The sequence below is a fragment of the Brienomyrus brachyistius genome, chromosome 21 (genome assembly GCF_023856365.1).
Source record: "Brienomyrus brachyistius isolate T26 chromosome 21, BBRACH_0.4, whole genome shotgun sequence".
Classification (NCBI taxonomy): Eukaryota; Metazoa; Chordata; class Actinopteri; order Osteoglossiformes; family Mormyridae; genus Brienomyrus; species Brienomyrus brachyistius.
In genome coordinates this window covers 14,190,122-14,212,791 of record NC_064553.1, presented here as the reverse complement: position 1 = coordinate 14,212,791, position 22,670 = coordinate 14,190,122, and the positions used below count along the sequence as shown (strand labels likewise).

Below are 22,670 nucleotides of genomic sequence, written 5' to 3'. Positions count from 1 at the left end.
AAAAAACACCAAACATATATAGTTCATGTTTTTTATTAAAATGTATAAGGATTGTTTTGTTATAGCGAAATTTTAAATTAATATGAGTGGGATATAAGTCATTTAGGCAACAGGATTTGAGGAAGAACCTAAATAGCAGCTAGAAATGACCGACCAGGCAGGCAGAAGTCTGCTTTTCTTATCTCACAAGTCATGGAAGGGTGGGAGGGGGGCCACATAAGTGTGGGGTAGGAACTGTGGAATCAGGCAGGGGTGCAAGAATTTAGGATTTAGTCTTGTTATTTTAAAGAAGGTGTACATGATTATTTAATTATATTTAATAGGAACCAGTAAGCTGCATTTAGCACCATGCTGCAAATACACATTAAAAAAACTTTAAAGAATAAGGTCTTAGTTATTTTAATAAAGACATCCTACAAGGTGCCCACGGCCCCAGCTTATATAATCTACAAGCTTGATCTGAGATGCTTGCTGGAGTACAATGCTAAGTTGACAACGGTAACGGAGCTGCAGACTGTTTGATAGTTAATGAAACATAGTTCAAATTCAACAGTGTCAGCAGTCATCCACTATGCAGGGAGACTACAGATTCACTATAACGACCCCATTTATCTGCTGGTATTATTTAAAAATTGTTTTGACAGAATAAAGCCTTAGTTATTTTAATAAATATGTTTTTTCAGTAAATGTATATTCATGCTCATGTGCACCAACACACAAACACACACACACACACACACACCGGTGGTCAGGGGCTTTAAAGTTTAACTTTAGGTCTGTGAAAGTATAGGACCGCGATGTGTATACAGACCCAAAAACATACTAACTTAGTCGTTCATGAGTCTTATTGTGAAAAACCACACAAAATAGACTTGTAAATTTTAAAGAAAAGACATTAACAGCTTTTGTTAATGTTTAAATGTATAAACACTTTAGATGTGTTTGTTAAACAGTCAAACAAAAATGTGTTATTTTAAAGTAGTATAAAATATAACCTTAACTTTGGACGCAAGATGAACAACCTACACACACACACACACAGAGCAAAACCCCAAGCATGCGCACAAGCGCACAACCAAAGGTTGGGAAGTGTGCTTTCCTTATCTCACAAGTCATGGAAGGGTGGGAGGGGGGGGGGGCACATAAGTGGGGGGTAGGAACTGTGGAATCAGGCAAGGGTGTAAGAATTTAGGATATAGTCTTGTTATTTTAAAGAAGGTGTACATGATTATTTAATTACATTTAATAGCAACCAGTAAGCTGCATTTACACATTAAATGCAAATACACATTAAAAACTTTAAAGAATGGTAATATATATTGACCATAGTTTTTAGTTACACAAATGTTTTAAAATGTGACATGAAAGTTTTTCAGATATACAGATGTTTTAAAACGTAACAAAGTTTTTCAAAGTAAGATGTACAAATGTTTTAAAATGTGGGAAGTGTGCTTTCCTTATCTCACAAGTCATGGAAGGGTGGGAGGGGGGCCACATATGTGGGGGTAGGAACTGTGGAATCAGGCAAGGGTGTAAGAATTTAGGATATAGTCTTGTTATTTTAAAGAAGGTGTACATGCTTATTTAATTACATTTAATAGCAACCAGTAAGCTGCATTTACACGTTAAATGCAAATACACATTAAAAACTTCAAAGAATGGTAATATATCTTGACCATAGTTTTTAGTTACACAAATATTTTAAGACGTAACATGAAAGTTTTTCAAAGTAAGATGTACAAATGTTTAAAATCTGACATGAAAGTTTTTCAGATAAACAGATGTTTTAAAATGTAACATGAAAGTTTTTCAAAGATGTACAGATGTTTTAAGACGTAAGATGTTTGGGGTGCGTTAAGTTCCACTCTAGTTCCACTCCAAAAGGACACACCGGGACAACTCTTGATTCACCTTTCGTTGAGTTTTATTTACCAACTTAGACTTGTTGGTTTCAAGTTAATCAACCAATGTTTGAACCTTCAGGTTGATAACCTACAAAGCACAGACACAGAGGTTCACCATGTCATTCTGTAAGATGTTAAAACAATACATGAGCTTTTTAGATTATATTAATTAAATTAAGGTAAACAAATGAACCATTCTAAGTATTTCAAATGAATTAATAAAATTAATCTAGTGAATTAAGTTAAATCAAATAATAAATTCCATTAAATGCTCGCTTCAAACAACAGAACAGTTAAACATCAAATGTAATAAAGACAATCAAACGTCAAACAGACAATTAAATCAAAATGAAAGCTTTTGCATTTTAGTTCTTTTTAACTAATATAACCTAATAACATGTACCAACCATTGGTGTCTTTGGAGTAAACTCTTGAGTAGAGCTTGCTGTGCTGTTCCTTGGCTTGTTTGAAGACTGAGCTACCATTCCTGTTCAGGTGTTTTCATTTGTGATCAGCAGCCATTTTGCTGGTGCATTATGGGAAATGTAGTTCTCAACGGTGGTGGCAACCTTAGACCTACTACTGTTCACTTATAACCCAACAGGGTGTTTTACAAAAACATTCTGTTATTTGTTTGCAGCACAAACGTATTTTTAAAATGTACAAAGTTTTATGCATTCATTTTGTGAATTAGTTTTGAAATCTAATATGAACATGGCTTTTATTTTACAAAAGCAAAGTTGTAAAAATTTTGTAGGGTTTTTATCAAAGGAGATTTTGTTAATGTAACATAAAGTTTTTTTATTTTCAAAGTTGCACAAGTGTTTCAAAATGTATCATGTACTCGTGTGTTGTATTTTTCAAGCTTGTACAAAAATGTTTATGTACATTTATCAAATGAGTTTTTAAAATGTACCATGACCGTGTGTTTTATTATTCAAAATAAAAGTTGTACATATGTTTTGTTATATGTATGCACCACGGTTGTGTTTTTAAAATGTACTAATTTTGTGAGGTGGTGGGAATAAAGCGTATTTAAAGGGGTACCTCTCATGGAATCTACCAATCTTTACCAGCTGATGAACCCCGAGCCACACGGGGACTGGGGGTTTTAACCGTGAGACTCGACACCTAGGCATTAGATCCTTATGTCAGCAATGGTCCCCATGCATGTACCCAGTGTAGGGTCAGGTCCAGAGAAAGCTGTAACTACGAGTGCACCTGGTTAACAGCATTTAATTTATAACAGTACGAGCTAGAAAAATGCATTTAGCAGTCGCATTAAAACACGTTAAAGACTTTAAAGAATAAAGCCTTAGTTATTTTTTAATAAAGATGGCTTTTCAGTAAATGTTGGCTTTCCTACAAGGTGACCCCAGAGGCCTATGCTTATAGCATCCGGGTGCCTGATTTGAGATGCTTACTGAGGATGCCATGTTAACACCAGTAACTGAGCTGCACCATGTGTCACACTTAATGAAACTTAGTCCTAATTCAACAGAACCAGTCGTCATCCACTTTGCAGTGAGATTTCTGAGCGAAAAGTGAGCGAAGTTTCATTTTCTTACTTTACCACCTATCGGTTAGTAAGGGAAATGGAGACGGTAATATGTCGGACACGTCAATGGCACTGAGCGCGAGGGAGTGTGCGGTGTGGCGCGAGCCGCTAGCTGATGTAACGCTGCGAACAGTGGGGCTCTTACGTTTCTAAGATGCGGCTAACTATCCCCGAGACACTTTAGCCAGGTTCGTGTATATTTGCTCTTAATGCTGCGGTCAACGCCAGGAGGGAGCTGGCTAGCAATACCATCTTTAGCTGGTCTTAAAGCTTGCTGTATTTTTCATTCAGTACATACACGGTTTAGAAGAAAACCTAATCGACATTTAAATAAATAAAAAATTAACATACAAAACTATTGAAATCCACCAGAAGCATGTGCATATTTTTCTGGTTTGCATGTTATGTGTGGTTGTCTAAGCACCGTCGGGCCTAGTGTTTGATAGGTGATGGAGAAGCATACGGTCGTAAACTGCATGCGCTTATGCCAACAGGTGTTTAACATACAAACATAGACGCTTTCTTTAATGTGAAACATTTAAAGGCTCATTCTGTTTTGTCGACATTCTTAATTTTATTCAAGTAGCCTCTAATCACCTTACACTTGTTCTATTTTACTGTAGAGTATTTTAAAACAATGTCACTGTAATGTCACCACATGTCAAAGCTAACAAGGTAACATGATTGTATCAGCGGAACAAAAAGCCGTCGCCTGGATATGTATAGACAGATCATGTATTGCTCAGCAAATCGACCGCATTATGAAATCTATTTGTATTTAGACAAATATATTGGGAATGAAGTGTCGCATTTTAAGAGGCAGACATTGAGGCCGAATTTAAGTTGGTCACAAATGTATTTTTCTTCTGCAGCTAGAAGCGTCATCTGAGCCTGATTTTAACTGGCATGTCGGTGTGGGATTCTTATAGTAGAAGTTATGTGAATTGCGGTACTCTGAAATTAAGTGATATGTGTATTAGAATCGTGAAGTGTCATCTTCCTTTTGTTTTAGGTTCCCCCTGGGCATTTTTATGAACTGTATTGCAATATCAGACAGTGTGTCATGAATTTCTGAAGGCATGTTATATATGACCGTTTCTTGGATACGTCTCTTGTACAGTAGTTGCAGTTTGTCAGGACAAGACCGTTTGCCTAATGTGACATGGTGAACAAGTCCTGTGATTAAAGCATGTCTGCTGCTTAAAACATTGTGTTGTATGCTGAAGGTTTCTTGCCGGTACACGTTGAATTACCGTTCCATTAGAATATTCAAGTGTTATTTTTAAATCATTTAATGAAATAGGTATTTATCTCATCATTGATGATGACTGTGGTCCACCTGTATGACAAGTAACCTGTCCCGGACAGAGGTTTCTTCAAGGCCTGTTGTAGGAACCCCATGGTGTAGCATTATGAGAAAGTATACAGGGAGTAGTACAAATGAGCAGTCGCCCTGCCCCTCTTTTACTCATTTTGGATGCTTAAATTACTAAATTGTGTCTTTAATGCTATTCTGTATGATTCTATGGTCTGAGTGAGTCTCCAGTACTACATGAATGGTAAACTTAAAAACTCTACTTCTCTTAGCTTAATAATATTTTCTTTCTTGAGTTGAATTAGTTTGTGTCTAATTTTCATTTTATTGATTTTCTGCACACTTGGATTATTTATTTGCCCCCCTTGTCTTAAAGGCTAGAGGGGGTCTGTGCTTGTGACCTGGCAATTATTTTCGGTGTTTGTCACTAAACTTGCAATATAAAATTTGAAGACAGGTCTGTGACCTGTGCTTGCAACAAAAAACGTCTAAGTGGTAGTAGGCGAAGCACAGCGCTGCCTATACTTTCTGAAAAGGCTAATCTTTTATGGCACAGGCAGGAAAAAGGTGATGATCCACTAGCAGCTCCAAGACGAAAATGGGGTTTATTAAAGAAAAACAGAGCACCCTGGGGTAAAATACTAAGCAAAAAGACCGCGAGGGGTCCGAAACAAGCTGGGAGAAATAAGAATGAACTAAAGAAATCATTAAGTAACACAACTAAGGAACTGGGCTAAACAGAGAGCAGGACTAAAAAAACTCTGAAAGTCAGATATGCATCCAGTACACATTGTTAACAGCATTACAATTGCAATTTTAGTTCTCAAAAGAACCCGGAATTTAAAAAGCTTCCGAAAAAATGAAAATAATGAAAACTGTGGTTAAACTGGCCACACAGACACTCCTGAACTATAGTGTTACAAATATGAGTGGTGTGGACATTTACTAATATGTTCTAGAAGAGTGGCACAGTGGACACTGGCACCGATGCCTCATACCTCCAGGGCTGGGGGGGGAGGGGGGTGCATGATCTCACCATATTAGATAGGAATCCCATAACTACTCTGGTCATGCAGTTTAGCTGAGTGACACCATTTATATGCCTACAATGTATGACTGGGTATCTCCCCTGCGATGGCCTGGCCATCCCATCCAACGTTAGGGATGGGGTACAGCCTCATGCCCTGCGCTGCTCAGTATAGGCTCCAGGCCCACTGAGATCCTGACCAGAACAGGATGATGGAAGTTGGGTTCTTCCAGAAGAGCTACTTGCTCTTTATTCATACTGTGGTAATGTGCAGTACAAATGGCAGACTGACCAAATAGAACATCTGTACAGGTTTTACATGTAAAAATCTGAAGGTCATTCCTGCCAGCTAGAAATATCAATGACATCCTCCACAGCCAGGCTAGATATTTATTATACTATTTATTATACCATTTACCAGCACATCAGTTGAGTTTAAGCTGTTCATACAAAGATTTGTTGTTTATTTTGGGAATCCATGGTGCCCAGCATCTTAAATCATCGCAAATATTCTGCAGTGTTATCACCAGTATTTTACAAATTTGAATCATAACAGCAGACAGACAGACTCCTGACCATTCTGAGATCAAGACTGATTTTCAACTCCTGCTGAACTACTGTGTTTTCTACAGATTTATTTTGGATTTAAATCCACATGATGAAGGACGTAAGTTTGAAGTTATTTTGGCTAGGTTTTGTAACTTCTCTGGTTAAAATATCCATCAAATATATCATGCATTAATTTCAATATTGTTTCCAAAATGTGAGTCTCAGGTTACAGTGATTCAAGAGGCAGATCAGAGGCAGCAGAAGGCCCAGGACGAGCGTCGAGCCCTAAATACAGCGGATCTCCCGGATCTCCAACCCTTACCCCCAAAGGATCCCACAGACGCAGCCTTGGAGGCTCTTTGGGAGGCCAGGAGGACAGAGCCGCTGAGGATCCACGGGCGCAGCGTGGAGGAGTACAGGGCGATGTACCGGCGGCTCGTGGAACCAAGGCTGCTCTACCCTTCTGGCCGACCTCGCCCCCACTCCCTCGATCTGGGGCGCAGGATAAAGCAGCGCCTGTGGGTTGCCGTCTCCTGCCCGAAATTCACCGAACAGGTGGGAGACAAAAATATAATTGACATCGCGGAGACCTCTGGCAACCCGGGGCTGAAGGGTTATGCCCCCCTGATCGAGGTCGATGTGTGGGACGAGCCCCCGGCCAAAGAGCCTCCAAAGAAGAGAGCGAGACATTAGTCCCTGCTCCATGTATATAATGTATATATGTAAATAAATGTAAATATGCATGTATTATATATAGGTTCAGTAAAAGTAAATATATATGGGTTAAATATAAGTAAATATATATGTAATATATAGGTTAAATAAGTAAATATATGTAATATATATGGGTTAAATACAAGTAAATATATCTGTAATATATAGGTTAAATATAAGTAAATATATCTGTAATATATATGGGTTAAATATAAGTAAATATATCTGTAATATATAGGTTAAATATCAGTAAATATATAATATATAGGTTAAGTATAAGTAAATAAATATAAATATATTTAAAATCAACTTTGTGTGCTCCTTTCTTCTTGTGTATAAGACCATGGTTTGACATGAGCTCATTTCAGTCATAACGCACGGATATTAATAAATGCTACTACTGCTGGTTGACACGTTTGTAAAATATCACATTTTATTGAGACAGTCTGTCTTTTCAGGACCGGCATTACTCACACTCGAGTCAGCAGTCCAAATTTTACACCCTTGCCTTTTTCATATTAAGGGCAATTTCAGTGTCTATGACATCCTTCGAGGACCATGCTAATTACTGCAGACACATCACATTAATCTTGCGCAATATTTTGTATCGATTCTCAAAAACCACAGACTGACCAGACACCGGACGTAGCGTACGACGCACCGCTAACGTTAGCATTAGAAAACCTAGCTGACCATAGCGTCTGTTATCAATGGCTGAGTCCGAAAGAGTTCGGGCTTCTCGCCGTATGTAGTTGAAATGTTGACTAATTTTTCCATGGACTTTTATTAGATTGTTTTACTGATATAGACAAATGTTAATTTCTTTATTACACAGAAAATAGCTGGTATTGGGTGTTACAGTTATAAATGTGAATCCCACTTTTCTGATAGCATAAAAAGAGAACTTGCGTGTGGTAGTGTGTTCTTTATACTATATGACAATTTTCTTAAACATTAGATATAAAAAAACGGAATATGTCAACTTGCTTACAGTATTGCAGTGTTGTATATATGATGTATATAATATAGGGATGGTAAGAGTCCCCCATTCGCAACGGTGCACCGGAATAAGAGTTTATGATGGACTGCCTCATTTTATAAAGTGTACAACAGATACAATTTAGGATGAACTCGGGATGCATCGTTTCTAACATTTCTGTGTTGGTAAAATCTGATTTATTAATAATTAATAAGGCCCTTTTTCTAGAAATGTGACAAATCATTTTTGACCAGTAATTTTATATTTGACGAGTAATATATTTGACCAGTAATTTTTAGATTGATTCCCCCTTTCTGAACTGTTCTGTATCTGTACTGTATTGAATTGCATAGTGTCATATTCTTTGGCATCATATCGCATTGAATCACATTGTGTTCAATCAAATTGTGTTGAATTGCACTGCATCGCAATAGGGGTGAATCATGTCGTATCGCATTAGTTGCTTAATGTGTATCTAATGTATTGTATCGCTGGCAGTGTGGGTCACGTCAGCCTCAGTAATGGTGATGTATCAACTAATATGATATGGTGTGTGTGTGTGCGTGTGTGTGCGAGCGTGTGTACATGCTGGACCTCCTACTTGCTCTGGTCTTGGACTTCTAGTCGCAACTCCTGGCTTCTGTATGTCATGTAAATGTTACTGCCTGCTTCACATAGACTGAGCTGCTGATTCTATCAGTTGTACGTCTGGAGATGGTCACTGTGATCTACAGGCAAGTTGTGTGTCCCTTAGCCTCTGCGGGAGCTGCTCATTGGTAAACAGGTTTGTCGCAGGGCACGGGTTGTAGGTCACCTGGTGAGTTTGCTGCTCACGGGGATTTTGCTTCTGCCGCCGATGACAGGCCGTCGACACTCCCAGTGGCAAGGAGGACCCATCCATCCCTGGCAAAGACCATGGTGACATCCCCACCTTTGACGAGTGGAAGAAGAAGATGATGGAGAAGGAGAAAAGTGAGTCACCTTTCCTGATGGGGGCACCCTGATAGATGCAGATCTAACACACTGTGAGTTGTGCTGATGATGATGATGATGATGAGGAGGAGGAATGTGGGGTACAGAAGTCACACATGGTGAATTCAGATTTAATCTGTGAAGACTTGGGGTGAGAAGTCACCCTCACCCGTCAGGTGTTTGCCTTCTGTGAGGTCCGTCTCTTCCTCTGATAGGCCAGTCTGCCCACTCATCATCCTCCAATGGCAGCCCTGTCGTCATGAAGAAGGTGCAGAACTTTAATAACTATGCATCGGTGGAATGTGGAGCCAAAGTCCTGGCAGCGAACACTGAGGCCAAGGTACCATTGCTGACCTTCAGGAACCGTCTTAAGATTATAGTGCTTATGACTATGACTGTTTGTGTCTGCCATGCGATGGACTGGCATCCCATCCAGGGTGTCTCCCAGCCCTGTGCCCTGTGCACTCTGAAGGTCTCCAAACCCTCTGAAACCCTGACATGGAGGCATTTAAAAGATGGATGGTTCATGTCACCATCCATAATATGCTCCAGATCTCAGATCTATATGTTCCTGAAAGCCGTCTTGGATACACCTGCGAACCCATTAGTTCTTAAAGGCTTGATGTGTCTAAGAGTAAGCGTGTTAAGAGATGGTACAGTCTCTCTCATGTCTCAAGTCGAACGGTTGGTGAGAAGGTCCGTGCTTTTCAGAGCACCTCAGCGATTCTCATGGAGAACATGGACCTCTACATGCTCAACCCCTGCAGCAACAAGATCTGGTGAGTTCACACTCTTCTGTACTATATGTCATGGTAGACCACAAAGTCAGCAGTAACCTTTGGGGAAAGTGCAATTCAAAACCAGAAGCTCCATCCCATTTCTGTGACTGTCAGAAGCTTGTTTTCTTGTATATTCTTTTCAGTTTGCTATATATTATTTTTAACTTTTATATTTTTGTGTTTTTCTTGTGTTTTGCTTACCGGTCTGTGTTGGCGAGCGTGTTGAGGTGTGCTTAGCAGTCCTGAGCTGAGGGCATGGTACCTGTGCTCAGCAACGTGACCTCTGGAGACTCCTGAGCTCTTTACCAGCTGCTTCCTCCTCCCAGGTTTGTCATAGAGCTGTGCGAACCCATCCAGGTGAAGCAGCTGGACATCGCCAACTTTGAGCTGTTCTCTTCCACGCCCAAGGACTTCCTGGTGTCCATCAGCGACCGGTCAGCCACATTCTGCCTCCGACACACCTTAGCTGTGTATCAAGCGAAGCTCCAGGCTGCTTAGCCTTCTCTTCCTCCATCTCCCTCTGCCAGGTATCCGACCAACAAGTGGATGAAGCTGGGCACCTTCCACGCCCAGGACAAACGCACGGTGCAGAGCTTCCCGCTGGACGAGCAGCTCTACGCCAAATACGTCAAGGTAGGGCCAGCCCCGATGCATCATGGGAGATGCCAAGGACAGTCTGCCAGAGCTGGTCAGAGCGTTGATCGAGTCCTAAGAGATTTTCCAGCACAGCCCCTCTTAAGCCATCAGTAAGGAGCTTGTCACCTTTATTTACAGGGTGAATCTCAGTGCAGTTAAGGTCTGCAAAATCTCAGCAATCCTACAGCCTAGGGTTTGCGGACACCAGCCCAACATACCGACTTTCATTAGAGACACCAGCAGATGGTAGTCATGTGAACCCCCCAGGCTCTAGAAGAGGCCCCCTTTGGAGCATGCCCCCCCCCAAGCATGCCCTCTCGCATGTCCTGTCTCATGCCCTGTCGTTTCTAACTTCCTGTCTCTTGATCTGTAGTCAGTAGAGACCTTCAGTGATCTGAAACTGAGCTAAAATGCTGCAAATCTCTGCCCGTAGCCATTTCATGCACACAGGCAGTCAGGCTTGCATGTGGAATGTGCCTGATTCGCCCCAATCCTCTGGCATGCCCGCAGACCCTTACTGACCCCCTTTTAGCCCCCCTCCCCCATGTTTCTAGGTTATCTGAGTGCTTTTTTAATCTCTGGTTGCTAAGTTGCTCTTGGCATGAAGCTGGCCTCCACGCTCACTTTTTTCCCTCTTCTTCTCCGTTCCATCGCTTCAGACGTTCATCAAGTACATCAAGGTTAGCGCTGTCGTGGCATAACCGTCATTCTCACTCCTAGCTATTTTTTAAACTGATACATGTTTTATGATAGAACCTTTTCTTAATCTGTTTCTTAAAAATCGTGCCCCCTGTAGGTGGAACTGCTGTCCCATTTTGGGTCTGAACATTTCTGCCCCCTCAGCCTGATCAGGTACCGTGTCTGTGAGCACCTTTTTGGCTCGTTATCTCACTGTGTCGTTATTGTGCGTTTTCAATTATATTTTGCACTACAGTAAAATCCAGTTATAAAGGACTTCAAGGGACCTGGCAAAACAGTCCATTATATCCAAAGTCCGTTATATCCAAAGCCCGTTATATCCAGAGTCCGTTATATCCAGAGTTGCTGTAGCCCAGAACACAACTACAGGACACTATTTACTCATGCCACACCACAGCAGACACACTTGTGGTATAGATTATTATATTGTACATGTAGTAATCCAACTTTACCTGACCAGATGCCTGACTATTAATAATCCCGACTATGTATTTGAGCTGGATATCACCGGCACACCGCGCGCCTTGTAGGCGGAGCCTGCATGTCTGTTATAGCCGAACAAAACTACAGTTAAAAGCGGCCCTGGGGACCAAATTGTTTGTCCGTTATAAGCGAAATTCCGTTATATGTGAGTCCGCTATATTCGATGCTTTTTCTGCATGTTCTTAAAGGTGCATGGCCGGGACCAGCAGACCTTGTCCGTTATAGACGATATTCCGTTATATGCGAGTCCACTATAACGGGATTTTACTGTAGCACCCACTGAATGATTTATGCTTTAAATGATCATGAAGCTGACGTGCTGGATGGCGATTGGACTCCGCAGGGTGTTTGGGACCAGCATGGTAGAGGAGTACGAGGAGATCTCCGAGTTGCAGTTCCCTTCCGACCGAACCGAGGATCTGGATGAGGATTATGGTGAGCCGGTCGGACGGTGGGCTGAACATGCTTGAGAGCGAGCAGTTGCTCATTTAATGCCCTTAATGCCGTCTCTTGCTCTCTCTCCCTCACAGATTTCCTTCCCGGCTACGTACCCGTCGATGACAAATCCTCCAAGAACCTGATCGACTCTGCCACGGGTACGAGTTCGGGGTCGTTTTACACTCTTCAGGGAATAAATGTGTCCTCCTTCCTCCACATGGACCCTTCAATCGAGTCCATTGGTTACACACAGCGAGTGATATTAATGATTAAATTAAAAGTCAGTTTCCCTGTAAACCTGTAGGGGGCACCGTTAAAGCATTGCAGCAAAATGTAACCTAACCCTGCCCCTGTGGGGGCTGATTGTCTCCATGTGGCTTTTCACTGTGTGTCTGTGTGCGTATGTGCGTGTTTTTTTGCTATAGATGCCATCCTGAATATGGTGAACAACCTTGCGGTCAACGTGTTGGGGGGCAGTGCCACTCAGGACGGTACGAGGCCCCGACGTTTCCCGCTATCCCGCCATCGTTACCCTGGTAATCCACCGAGTATTAAAGCCACCCTCTCCCCCCAGGAAACGTGTCTGCGGAGGCTGCGAATGTGACTGATGATTCCTCTGTGACAGAGACCCTGCTTAGCCTCCCCCCCACCTCCGTCCCAGAGTGAGTGTCACACAAAAACCACCGGATCACACGGGGGGGGGGGGGTGCTTCACATGGATGCGGTGGTTAATTAGTATCATGCCCGTCAGCCGCCACCTGGGGGTTTTTGTGTTTAATTACTGTATCAGCTGTTTAATTCACTGTAGCTCAGCCACGTCAGACTTTGGTGATGGTTTGGTCATGTTGTGCTCCCCCCAGGAATGAGACTGTGGATCCGGAATTGCCGGATCTTGCTGAGGATCCAGGGCCCCCCATGCCAGAAGAGAGTCCGATTGTGGTCCTTGTGGAGGATGAGGAGGACGAGGAAGAATCTGACCAGGTAACTGTGACTGCAGTGGAGCCTGATGACCAGGAGGGGGAGCCCTTGACCTCAGGGGGGCCTGATCCCAGGCAGCTGGAGAGCAACGCCCTCTGCAAGGAGCTCTCTGGGATCTCCTGCCGTGCCACCTTTCTGGAGTACCTCCGCCTGTGGTGCTCCGTCACTCTGGGCCGGCGACGTAGACATCCACACCCCACCGACTCAACATCTGGACCACACCGTGCAGCCACTTCCTGAGGAAGAAGCCACCTCCACCCTTGAGGAGATTCCCGGGCAGACGGAGGTCCCCCACGGCCCTACTCATATGGCCGAGACTCTAGCCCTGGAGCCCAGCCAGTCCCCGTCTCCTCTGCTACAAGGCTTCATCACTACAACCGGGACCATCGGCACATCTTCGGTTGAGATGCCTATGTCCTCAAGCCAGGAGCTCCTGGAGAAGGGGGCTATGTCCTTGAGGGGAGGTGCTCAGGAGCAGCAGGAGAGCCGGACTCTTGACACCAGCAGTGAGGTCAGTGTCTCCATCCGCAGCTTCTCAGAGGACCCCAGGGCTGACACTGAGCACCGAGGCACCACCACACCCACTCAAGTCCTCCCTCCTGAGACCCCCCTGGCCACGGAGGTGCCAGCTCCTCCAGGAGATCCAGAGGGAGGCCAGGCTGTGCCTGGGGAGGCCCAGAAAGAGGCAGACTCTGCAGAGTCCCCGGAGCCGCCTCAGATGCTCCCAGACAAACAGGAAGAGTCCCTGGAGGACCTCCTCAGTGTTACCTCCAGCAATGGGCAGGTCCACCGGACCGCCACAGACTTTTATGCTGAGCAGAACTTCTCCGATCTGGCCAATGGGAACCATGTGCATGGATCCAACCAGAAGGAGTCTGTCTTCATGAGGCTGAGCAACCGCATTAAAGCCTTGGAGATGAACATGTCCCTCAGCGGACGCTACCTGGAGGAACTCCAGGGCCAGAGGTGACCTGTTACTAACACGCATGTCTGTTGGCCGACTGCCCCCTCCCCGTATTACTAACCCGTCTATCTATTGGCCAGCTGTTCTGTTGAATTGCACTGCATCGCAATAGGGGTGGAGTGGCACAGTGGACACTGGCACCGATGCCTCATACCTCCAGGGCTGGGGGGGGAGGGGGGTGCATGATCTCACCATATTAGATAGGAATCCCATAACTACTCTGGACATGCAGTTTAGCTGAGTGACACCATTTATATGCCTACAATGTATGACTGGGTATCTCCCCTGCAATGGCCTGGCCATCCCATCCAACGTTAGGGATGGGGTACAGCCTCATGCCCTGCGCTGCTCAGTATAGGCTCCAGGCCCACTGAGATCCTGACCAGAACAGGATGATGGAAGTTGGGTTCTTCCAGAAGAGCTACTTGCTCTTTATTCATACTGTGGTAATGTGCAGTACAAATGGCAGACTGACCAAATAGAACATCTGTACAGGTTTACATGTAAAAATCTGAAGGTCATTCCTGCCAGCTAGAAATATCAATGACATCCTCCACAGCCAGGCTAGATATTTATTATACTATTTATTATACCATTTACCAGCACATCAGTTGAGTTTAAGCTGTTCATACAAAGATTTGTTGTTTATTTTGGGAATCCATGGTGCCCAGCATCTTAAATCATCGCAAATATTCTGCAGTGTTATCACCAGTATTTTACAAATTTGAATCATAACAGCAGACAGACAGACTCCTGACCATTCTGAGATCAAGACCGATTTTCAACTCCTGCTGAACTACTACGTTGTCTTCAGATTATTTTGGATTGAAATCCACATGATGGAGGAGGTAAGTTTGAAGTTAATATTTTTGTAACTTCTCTGGTTAAAATATCCATCAAATATATCATGCATTAATTTCAATATTGTTTCCAAAATGCGAGTCTCAGGTTACAGTGATTCAAGAGGCAGATCAGAGGCAGCAGAAGGCCCGGGACGAGCGTCGAGCCCTAAATGCAGCAGATCTCCCGGATCTCCAACCCTTACCCCCAAAGGATCCCACAGACCCAGCCTTGGAGGCTCTTTGGGAGGCCAGGAGGACCGAGCCGCTGAGGATCCACGGGCGCAGCGTGGAGGAGTACAGGGCGATGTACCGGCGGCTCGTGGAACCAAGGCTGCTCTACCCTTCTGGCCGACCTCGCCCCCACTCCCTCGATCTGGGGCGCAGGATAAAGCAGCGCCTGTGGGTTGCCGTCTCCTGCCCGAAATTCACCGAACAGGTGGGAGACAAAAATATAATTGACATCGCGGAGACCTCTGGCAACCCGGGGCTGAAGGGTTATGCCCCCCTGATCGAGGTCGATGTGTGGGACGAGCCCCCGGCCAAAGAGCCTCCAAAGAAGAGAGCGAGACATTAGTCCCTGCTCCATGTATATAATGTATATATGTAAATAAATGTAAATATGCATGTATTATATATAGGTTCAGTAAAAGTAAATATATATGGGTTAAATATAAGTAAATATATGTAATATATATGGGTTAAATACAAGTAAATATATCTAATATATAGGTTAAATATAAGTAAATATATAATATATAGGTTAAGTATAAGTAAATAAATATAAATATATTTAAAATCAACTTTGTGTGCTCCTTTCTTCTTGTGTATAAGACCATGGTTTGACATGAGCTCATTTCAGTCATAACGCACGGATATTAATAAATGCTACTACTGCTGGTTGACACGTTTGTTAAATATCACATTTTATTGAGACAGTCTGTCTTTTCGGGACCGGAATCAGCACGCTAGCGGCTAATCGGCTGAATTTCTTTTTTTACTTTGGGCCTCAAGCTATCATAGCATTGTTTAAAATGAAGACGTTTATGTCGAAATATCTCTTTTAATCGACATGGATCATGTTTAACCCCAGATGGGTAACCCAGAACTCTGGTTTAGTTGGTAACCAAGCAGCTGTGTTAAACCAGGTAAACTGACGGAAACCTGCGATTTCCCGTCAAATGTACATTACAGTCTAGGTCAGTCAGTACCAAAAGTTGCTAACCTGAAGCTAACCTGGTCCCTGACTTGGATAAACAACTTCAGGATAAACTTGTGGGTTCTGCTTTGGCCAAACACTTATCCGGTATTTTCTGTTCGGATGAAGCGCGGCTCGGATTTAACTGGTTTCTTTAAAATGGCGGATAAGGGCGCGCTGCCATGTTGGTTTAAAGTGAAACGTAACTTTGTTTGTTTGTTTTATTTATCTATTTATGCATTTTAGTGGAATGTAAGTAAAAAAATGTGCGGTATATTTTAGTGATGCCAAGAAGCCACTTATTATAATGATATGTTAAGAGTATAAAAACAAGACTCACGCATTAGACGTGAGGCTCAAGCTGGAAATCATACGGCAAATCTATATTGTTCCATTATAAACCTAAAATGAGCTACCTGAAAAGCGTTGGGACAGTCAGCAAACCCTACAGACTAGTTACGAGGTAATAAAACTGTTGCATGCATGTAAATGCGTGTGCAGACTGGTCTGGAATTGAAAATCACACTCGAGTCAGCAGTCCAAATTTTACACCCTTGCCTTTTTCACCCTTCACCCTTGCCTCTGGTAAAATTTGCATAATTTCACCTACCCATGAGGGCTGAAAAGAGAAGAAATGAGAAGAGTAACATCTTGGGGTAGAGGGGGCCTAATGGTTGAGGAAGCACCCTTGTAATTCAAAAATTACTGGTATGAATCCCTGACCAGCACGGCACTGCTCCCTGGGTGTAGAGTTAGCTGCTCCCTGGGTGTAGAGTTAGCTGCTCCCTGGGTGTAGAGTTAGCTGCTCCCTGGGTGTAGAGTTAGCTGCTCCCTGCTATGTCACATGTGGATGAAATGCAGAGAACATTTTTTTTGTTGTGTCGTGTCAACAATGATCACTGATCTCTAAATTCTGAATCATAGCAGATGGAGAGAGACAGACTGAACTGAATACTCTGCTACCAAGGTCGGGTCTAACAGGAAGTTCCTCTACTGCCCCAAAACAACACGCTTGTTCCACTGTGACACAGCTTGTTTCACCCTGACAGCCCCCGCTCTCTAGCTCTTTTAATTATCAGTTTGCAGCAGTTAGCAATTAAATCAATTTAAAGAAGTTCATTTGGGCAGGGGTAACGTAAAGCGCTTTCAGACAACGTAATGTTGTGTGGATACACACAATATTGAATTGAAGAGAATTGTACTGTGAGTAGTGGTGGGTAGAGTTCTGCTAATCTTCTAACCACTAATCAGAAAAGCTAAATTTTTTGTTAGCGGATTAGCATTTCTGCTAACTGTAAATGGCCCAATTAGCTTCTACTGTACTAAATTTACCTCTGCTAACTGTAAATCGGCTAACATTTTTTTCAGAGGTAAAGTGAATAAAGGTTAAGGCTCAAAACGTTTGTAAACCCAAAAAACATATTTGTTCTTCTCTGTTAAGTTAACATTTTAGCTCCTTCCTCCCTGACTGCTGAAGATTTTGCCAATTTCTTTGCCCAGAAGATTGACGGAATCTGTCAGACATTCTCTCCCTCCTCATCCACTACACTACACATTAAGGATTTCCCTTCCCCCTCACTGGCCCAGTTTTCCAGTCCTACAGCAGATGAGATCATGAAAGTCATCTCATCTTCCAATCCTACCACCTGCCCACTTGATCCAATCCCTTCCGCATTGCTTCAGACAATCTCTCTAGACCTTCTCCCCTTCATCACCACTATCATTAATGGCTCCATAACTTCCGGTCAGGTACCAACAGCATTCAAAATAGCCAATAGCCACTTTTTTTGTGTTTGAATATGTTGTATTTATGTTGGTTTAATATTAGGCCACTGTTATTTTTTTATTATTATTATTGTAAAGATCGTAAGTCAGTTAAACAATGCAGAGGCCTGCTGTCTTGTCCACTGTGCTCTTTGCTTCTTGTATTAGGTTCTATGTTCCCCATCAACCTCCGTGTCATAAGTGAAATTTAAAAAAAAAAAAAGTCATAACTGAGAGGTTTCTCATTACTGTATGTAATCCTTCTTACACCAAACGTTCTTGCTAACTCTTAAATAAACTATACCTTTTTTCTGTACCATCAGACACACAATCTGTGTCACTGTGTGTCACGCCCACGCAGGGCGGAACTCACCAGGTGCACAGCGTCACAGGCAATTAGTACCAGTCAAAAGGAACCGAGGAACCCTCGCACGGTGCGAAGTATTGAGCCAAATGTATTTGTGCCTTGCTGAGCGTTTCATTGTCTCGCGTCTCCCCGCTTTCCCGTACCGAGTCCGTCTGCCTAGTGTTTATACCTCACCTGTTCCCTTTCCTCTCCCCAGACCCGTTCCTGCTCCTGACCAGCCTTCCCTGCCGAGACCAGCACATCTTGTACCCTCTTCCCTTTGTGTTCGTGTCTCGTGCATAACCGTAGGACGGACCCCCTGGCAACTGACTCCCGCTCACGTTTTACGACCACGACCTTCTCTACTCCTTACCTGTGCTTTAGCCCTGACCTGCTCATTAAAACCCATAGTTACTTGCATTTCTGGATCCGTGCTTTCCTGGCCCTGCCCACATTACAGAATACTTCGCCCTAACGAGATGGATCCAGCAGGTAACGTGGCGCTGGAGACTCTCCTGAGGGCTGTGGAACAGCTTCTAGCCACCCAAGCGGCTCAGGTCCCTTTGCCGGTTTCTCCTCCTCGCCCGACTGCTTCAGCCCCTATTGCGATGCCGGAGCGGTACGACGGCATGTTTTCTCATGCAGTGCGGGATCTATGTTGAGGAACACCGGAAATGTTTCGCACTCCAGCCGCGGAGGTGCAGTTCGTGATCTCCCTCCTGACTGGCTGAGCACGTGAGTGGGCGACGGCTCTTTGGGCTAATCAGACTCCGCTCGCGATTTCCACCAGGCTCTGCTGGAGGTTTTCGATCACCCAGCCGTCGGGCGCCGGCCGGGTGATAGACTTCTGGATTGTCGCCAGGGAAGTAGATCAGCAGCAGACTTCTCTTTAGAATTCTGTACTATCGCTGCCGGACTCCAGTGGCCCGACGATGCTCTGATGACCATATTTCGAAGGGGCCTTAATCAGGAGCTGCAAGTCGAACTCGCCTCACGGGGTGAGGCGTTTTCCTTTGAGGAGTTCGTCCGTCTAGCAGTTCGACTGGATAACACGGTCCGAGATCGGCGACGACGACGTCACCAGGCGGAAGCGCGCAGAGCTCCTCCAAGTCCGGCCCTCCATACCCCGGAACCTATGCAAATAGGACGGTCTCCTATCACTGCCGCTGAGCGAAGGAGGCGAACTCAGGAGGGTTTGTGCCTATACTGCGGTGAAGAGGGACACGTCCAGCTGACCTGCCCAGTGAGACCTCGCAGAGAGGAGGAAGTATATATATCCAGCTCCTGTGAGGAGCTTTGCCAGGGTCAATACAGACAATTAAAGGTAAATTTTATGAAAGCAATTTTATGAAAATGTATGGAAATACATGAGATAGGCCCTAACTTTCTATAATTGGTAAGAGTGCCGGATTCAAAGGTGGTCTAAAGTCAGGTTTTTTACTTGAATAGTTTAATACTCCCCTCCATGAATCGCCACCTTATCTTCATGGAAGGGTTTGTGTGCGTCTATTTATATATAGTACACAATTAAACTTGGGCTGTTACCAACATCAACCTTGGATAACTACAATTTTAACTTCAATTGATGAGTAATAGGATGTATTTCTAAGAATTGGTTGCCTACTTTCCTAGGAAGTATGCAATTATATCTGAGTTATTACCAACCTAAACTGGTCACAACTACATGGTACTTAGTTGAGTTAAAGGGTAATAATAGAGATTTGTCTTAGCATTTCAGCTGTGGGTTCTCTGTATTTATCTACGTACTTCCTATGGAAAATAACCAAGAATAAGCAGAAATTTTACAAATGTATTTACCAGGTAATTACTTTGTAGTTTGGTTACTATAAAAGGGTGACCAAATGTTCAATTTGTTTAGGAGCTTGGTGCTCAAGGAAGAGACATTCAGTGAAAGTTATGGGTATTTGTGGATTTATTTAAAAATAAATAAACACTAAATGGCAGAGAATTGTGAGAGACCTAAAACGTGGACCGTCTCAGGTTCTGAGTGGACTGGGTTGAGAGACACTGCCTTAGAGAATCACATGTTTTCCATCTCCTGATTGGTCTGTGTATCTCCATTGTCTTTTTTCTGCAGTAAAACCATGGGTTTAAAATAACAGATTCCCCACATTTTCTTTGTGAAAGGGAGTTACGGTTGTGGGAACACTTTTTTTTGGCTAACCAGGTTCCTTTTCCTTAAGTTAGTTTCAGTTTCAGACCCATGAATTCCCAGCATTCCTTTATATTGATTTAACTCTTTTAGTTGCTTATAATTAGAAATCGTATGGTTCATCTTTGTCTGAAGGCTGGGGAGGTAAGTATGTGCAATCAATACGGAAACATTAATACAATTTTTTAACCTGGTCATTTAAATGTTTATATTATTATAGGGAACAGGACGTGAACTACTACCAGGAAGGAGTGACTAGGGAAATGATTAATCTGCCCATCCCCTTCTGCTGTCAGGGTTGTCCGGCTGACGCCAAATATCTGGACCGGTACAGGCAATAACGATCGATCTCTGTATAGTCAAATTTTTTAAAAAATCAGTGGAAGTATGGAAGACATTGTCCAACCCTTTATTGTCTTGCTGGATACTGTTTCCATAGAAATTTGGAATACATACCTAAGCAGTACCTTCTGTATATAAGTTCTGGAATCTACAGTTCTGATCATATCCTTGTGGGATGATCATTGCAAGACAACATTAATTGCTTGCGTTTCGTTAAGTTCTTTAATAAAGTTTTTATCAACTCACTGTACAAGATAAAGAAAGTGATTTACCGGGCGTAGGTGTTTTATGAGCAGGAGTGCATTACCTGCAGCGTCGATTTAACCATTTATAGAGGCAACAAACGGTGCTTCGTCACATTCGATGCACCAAATGCCATTATTATCAAAACGGGGGCTGAGCCTAAGTTTGCTGGTCAGTCCTTCGTGAGAAGCATTGTCAAAACTTTTTTGTCGCAGAACCAGGCTTTGCATGAGTGCAAAGAAGCAGAAAGTCCTCCTACTTGTGATTCCTGCAGCCCAGCCACAGAAGCTGAGACAGGTAGGCCTGCTGCATCACCTGCAGGTCACACACCTTTCCACAGAGTGACTAGCACGTGACCATAGCCCAAGCTCAAGACGAAGGTAAAGAAAAGTGTAACAGAGTTCTGTATTCACCATTCATTATGAGTTTCAAGTGTGAGACCTGAGTCAGATGGTGAGAGAGTCCCTGCTCAAGCAGTGGATGACAGGTATGGAAGGATCATGAGTCGATTCCTCTCCAGGATCTCGAATGTGGGGATCAAGGTACTAGGTTTAATTTTAAGGAGTTATTTTATCACTTTCAGGGTAAACTGGAGTTATTGTGGTTCAGGTAACACAGGTGTGACACTTTTTGTCAGCTCTGTTCACTATAGGCATTCAAGAAACCCAATGATCCACCGTCACATGAAGAAGGTCTTCAAGAGTTCGGTCAAAGGCAGCCCCACAAGAAGACCTTCTTGCGCAGGCTTACGGCAATGTTTTCTCTCAGCCGCTGTTGTGGCATATACGTATTACAGGAATGGCTGAAAGGAGAAGGATTTGACTCCTGAAATCTACTTTAAATAAAACCCTATAAACAACTTTTAAATAAAATCTTATAAACTACTTTTTATGTAAAATCTTATCACCTATTTTTTGGTGTTCTGGTGTTTCCAAAGTAGTCTGAACCACACACTAATCACACAAATCCTCAAAAGGAATGTAGTTCAAGTCCTAAAAATGTGAGATAAATGTTGAAAATAATATTTTTTTGTCATTAGTGATTAGTCTAAATTGAACATTAATTAGTCATATTCAAAACCAGACTAATCAAAGCATATAATACTACGGCTTCCCTGTTTATTAGATCGTTCTGCTAGAAACTAAAAACTAGATATCAAATATGTGAAATAAGAAAATCAAAATTGCCTAAAATTAGACACAAATCAGAACATTATCGCTTTTTATCTTTAATCGTTAAAACATTTTAACATTTGGTTAGACCAATCAAATATTTTAACACTGCACATGGTCACATTCTTAAAGCCAGTCCTCGCTGACCACCGGACAGGTCCATATTTTTGTCCACACACTAGCACCCATAAACCAAGCAATCAGGATCAGTGAATGAATGGTTCTGCTGTGCTGAGAGCTGGTACAGAGCAAAATTGTGGACCTTCACAGTGTCCAAGGAGTAAGTTGAAAAACACTGACATACAGGACACTCCCATGGCAAACATGAAAAGACAGTTCTTTAGATGATGGGATGGGTACTGGGGCTTAGTTAGTACTGTATTCAGTAGGAGGGTGTTGTATTTTGTTTCAGTCTTTTGTTGTAACGGCATGGTGCCTTTCGATAACTATGCCACCCAAGGAGAACAGACACTGTGTGACCCCTCTTAAATACATGTCACATTAATCTAAGCATGCAGAAATAAGCAAACAAAATAATACTTGATAAAGACCGGAATATGAAAAGGGGAAGGTATATACTTCCATTAACATATGTTAC

At 43.0% G+C, this 22,670-nt stretch overlaps 2 protein-coding genes and 1 pseudogene across 4 annotated transcripts; all 3 read left to right on the top strand.

The window, feature by feature from the left end:
• The first annotated feature begins 5,641 nt into the window (after positions 1-5,641).
• LOC125716718 (uncharacterized protein C22orf31-like) lies at positions 5,642-7,228 on the top strand. 2 transcript variants are annotated; one of them, XM_048989342.1, is made up of 2 exons: positions 5,642-6,471; positions 6,573-7,228. In XM_048989342.1, exons 1-2 carry the CDS (start codon positions 6,460-6,462, stop codon positions 7,044-7,046), a joined length of 486 nt encoding a protein of 161 aa, XP_048845299.1. In that variant the 5' UTR covers positions 5,642-6,459; the 3' UTR covers positions 7,047-7,228. The 2 variants fall into 2 exon arrangements, with proteins under 2 accessions (XP_048845299.1, XP_048845300.1); XM_048989343.1 differs by having other exon boundaries at positions 5,645-6,471; positions 6,579-7,228.
• A 1,359-nt stretch (positions 7,229-8,587) lies between these two features.
• On the top strand, positions 8,588-14,001 carry LOC125717127 (SUN domain-containing ossification factor-like; annotated as a pseudogene).
• Positions 14,002-14,253: 252 nt separating this feature from the next.
• Positions 14,254-15,602, top strand: LOC125716720 (uncharacterized protein C22orf31-like). 2 transcript variants are annotated; one of them, XM_048989346.1, is made up of 2 exons: positions 14,254-14,843; positions 14,938-15,602. In XM_048989346.1, exons 1-2 carry the CDS (start codon positions 14,832-14,834, stop codon positions 15,409-15,411), a joined length of 486 nt encoding a protein of 161 aa, XP_048845303.1. In that variant the 5' UTR covers positions 14,254-14,831; the 3' UTR covers positions 15,412-15,602. The 2 variants fall into 2 exon arrangements, with proteins under 2 accessions (XP_048845303.1, XP_048845304.1); XM_048989347.1 differs by having other exon boundaries at positions 14,255-14,843; positions 14,944-15,602.
• The last annotated feature ends 7,068 nt before the right edge of the window (positions 15,603-22,670 follow it).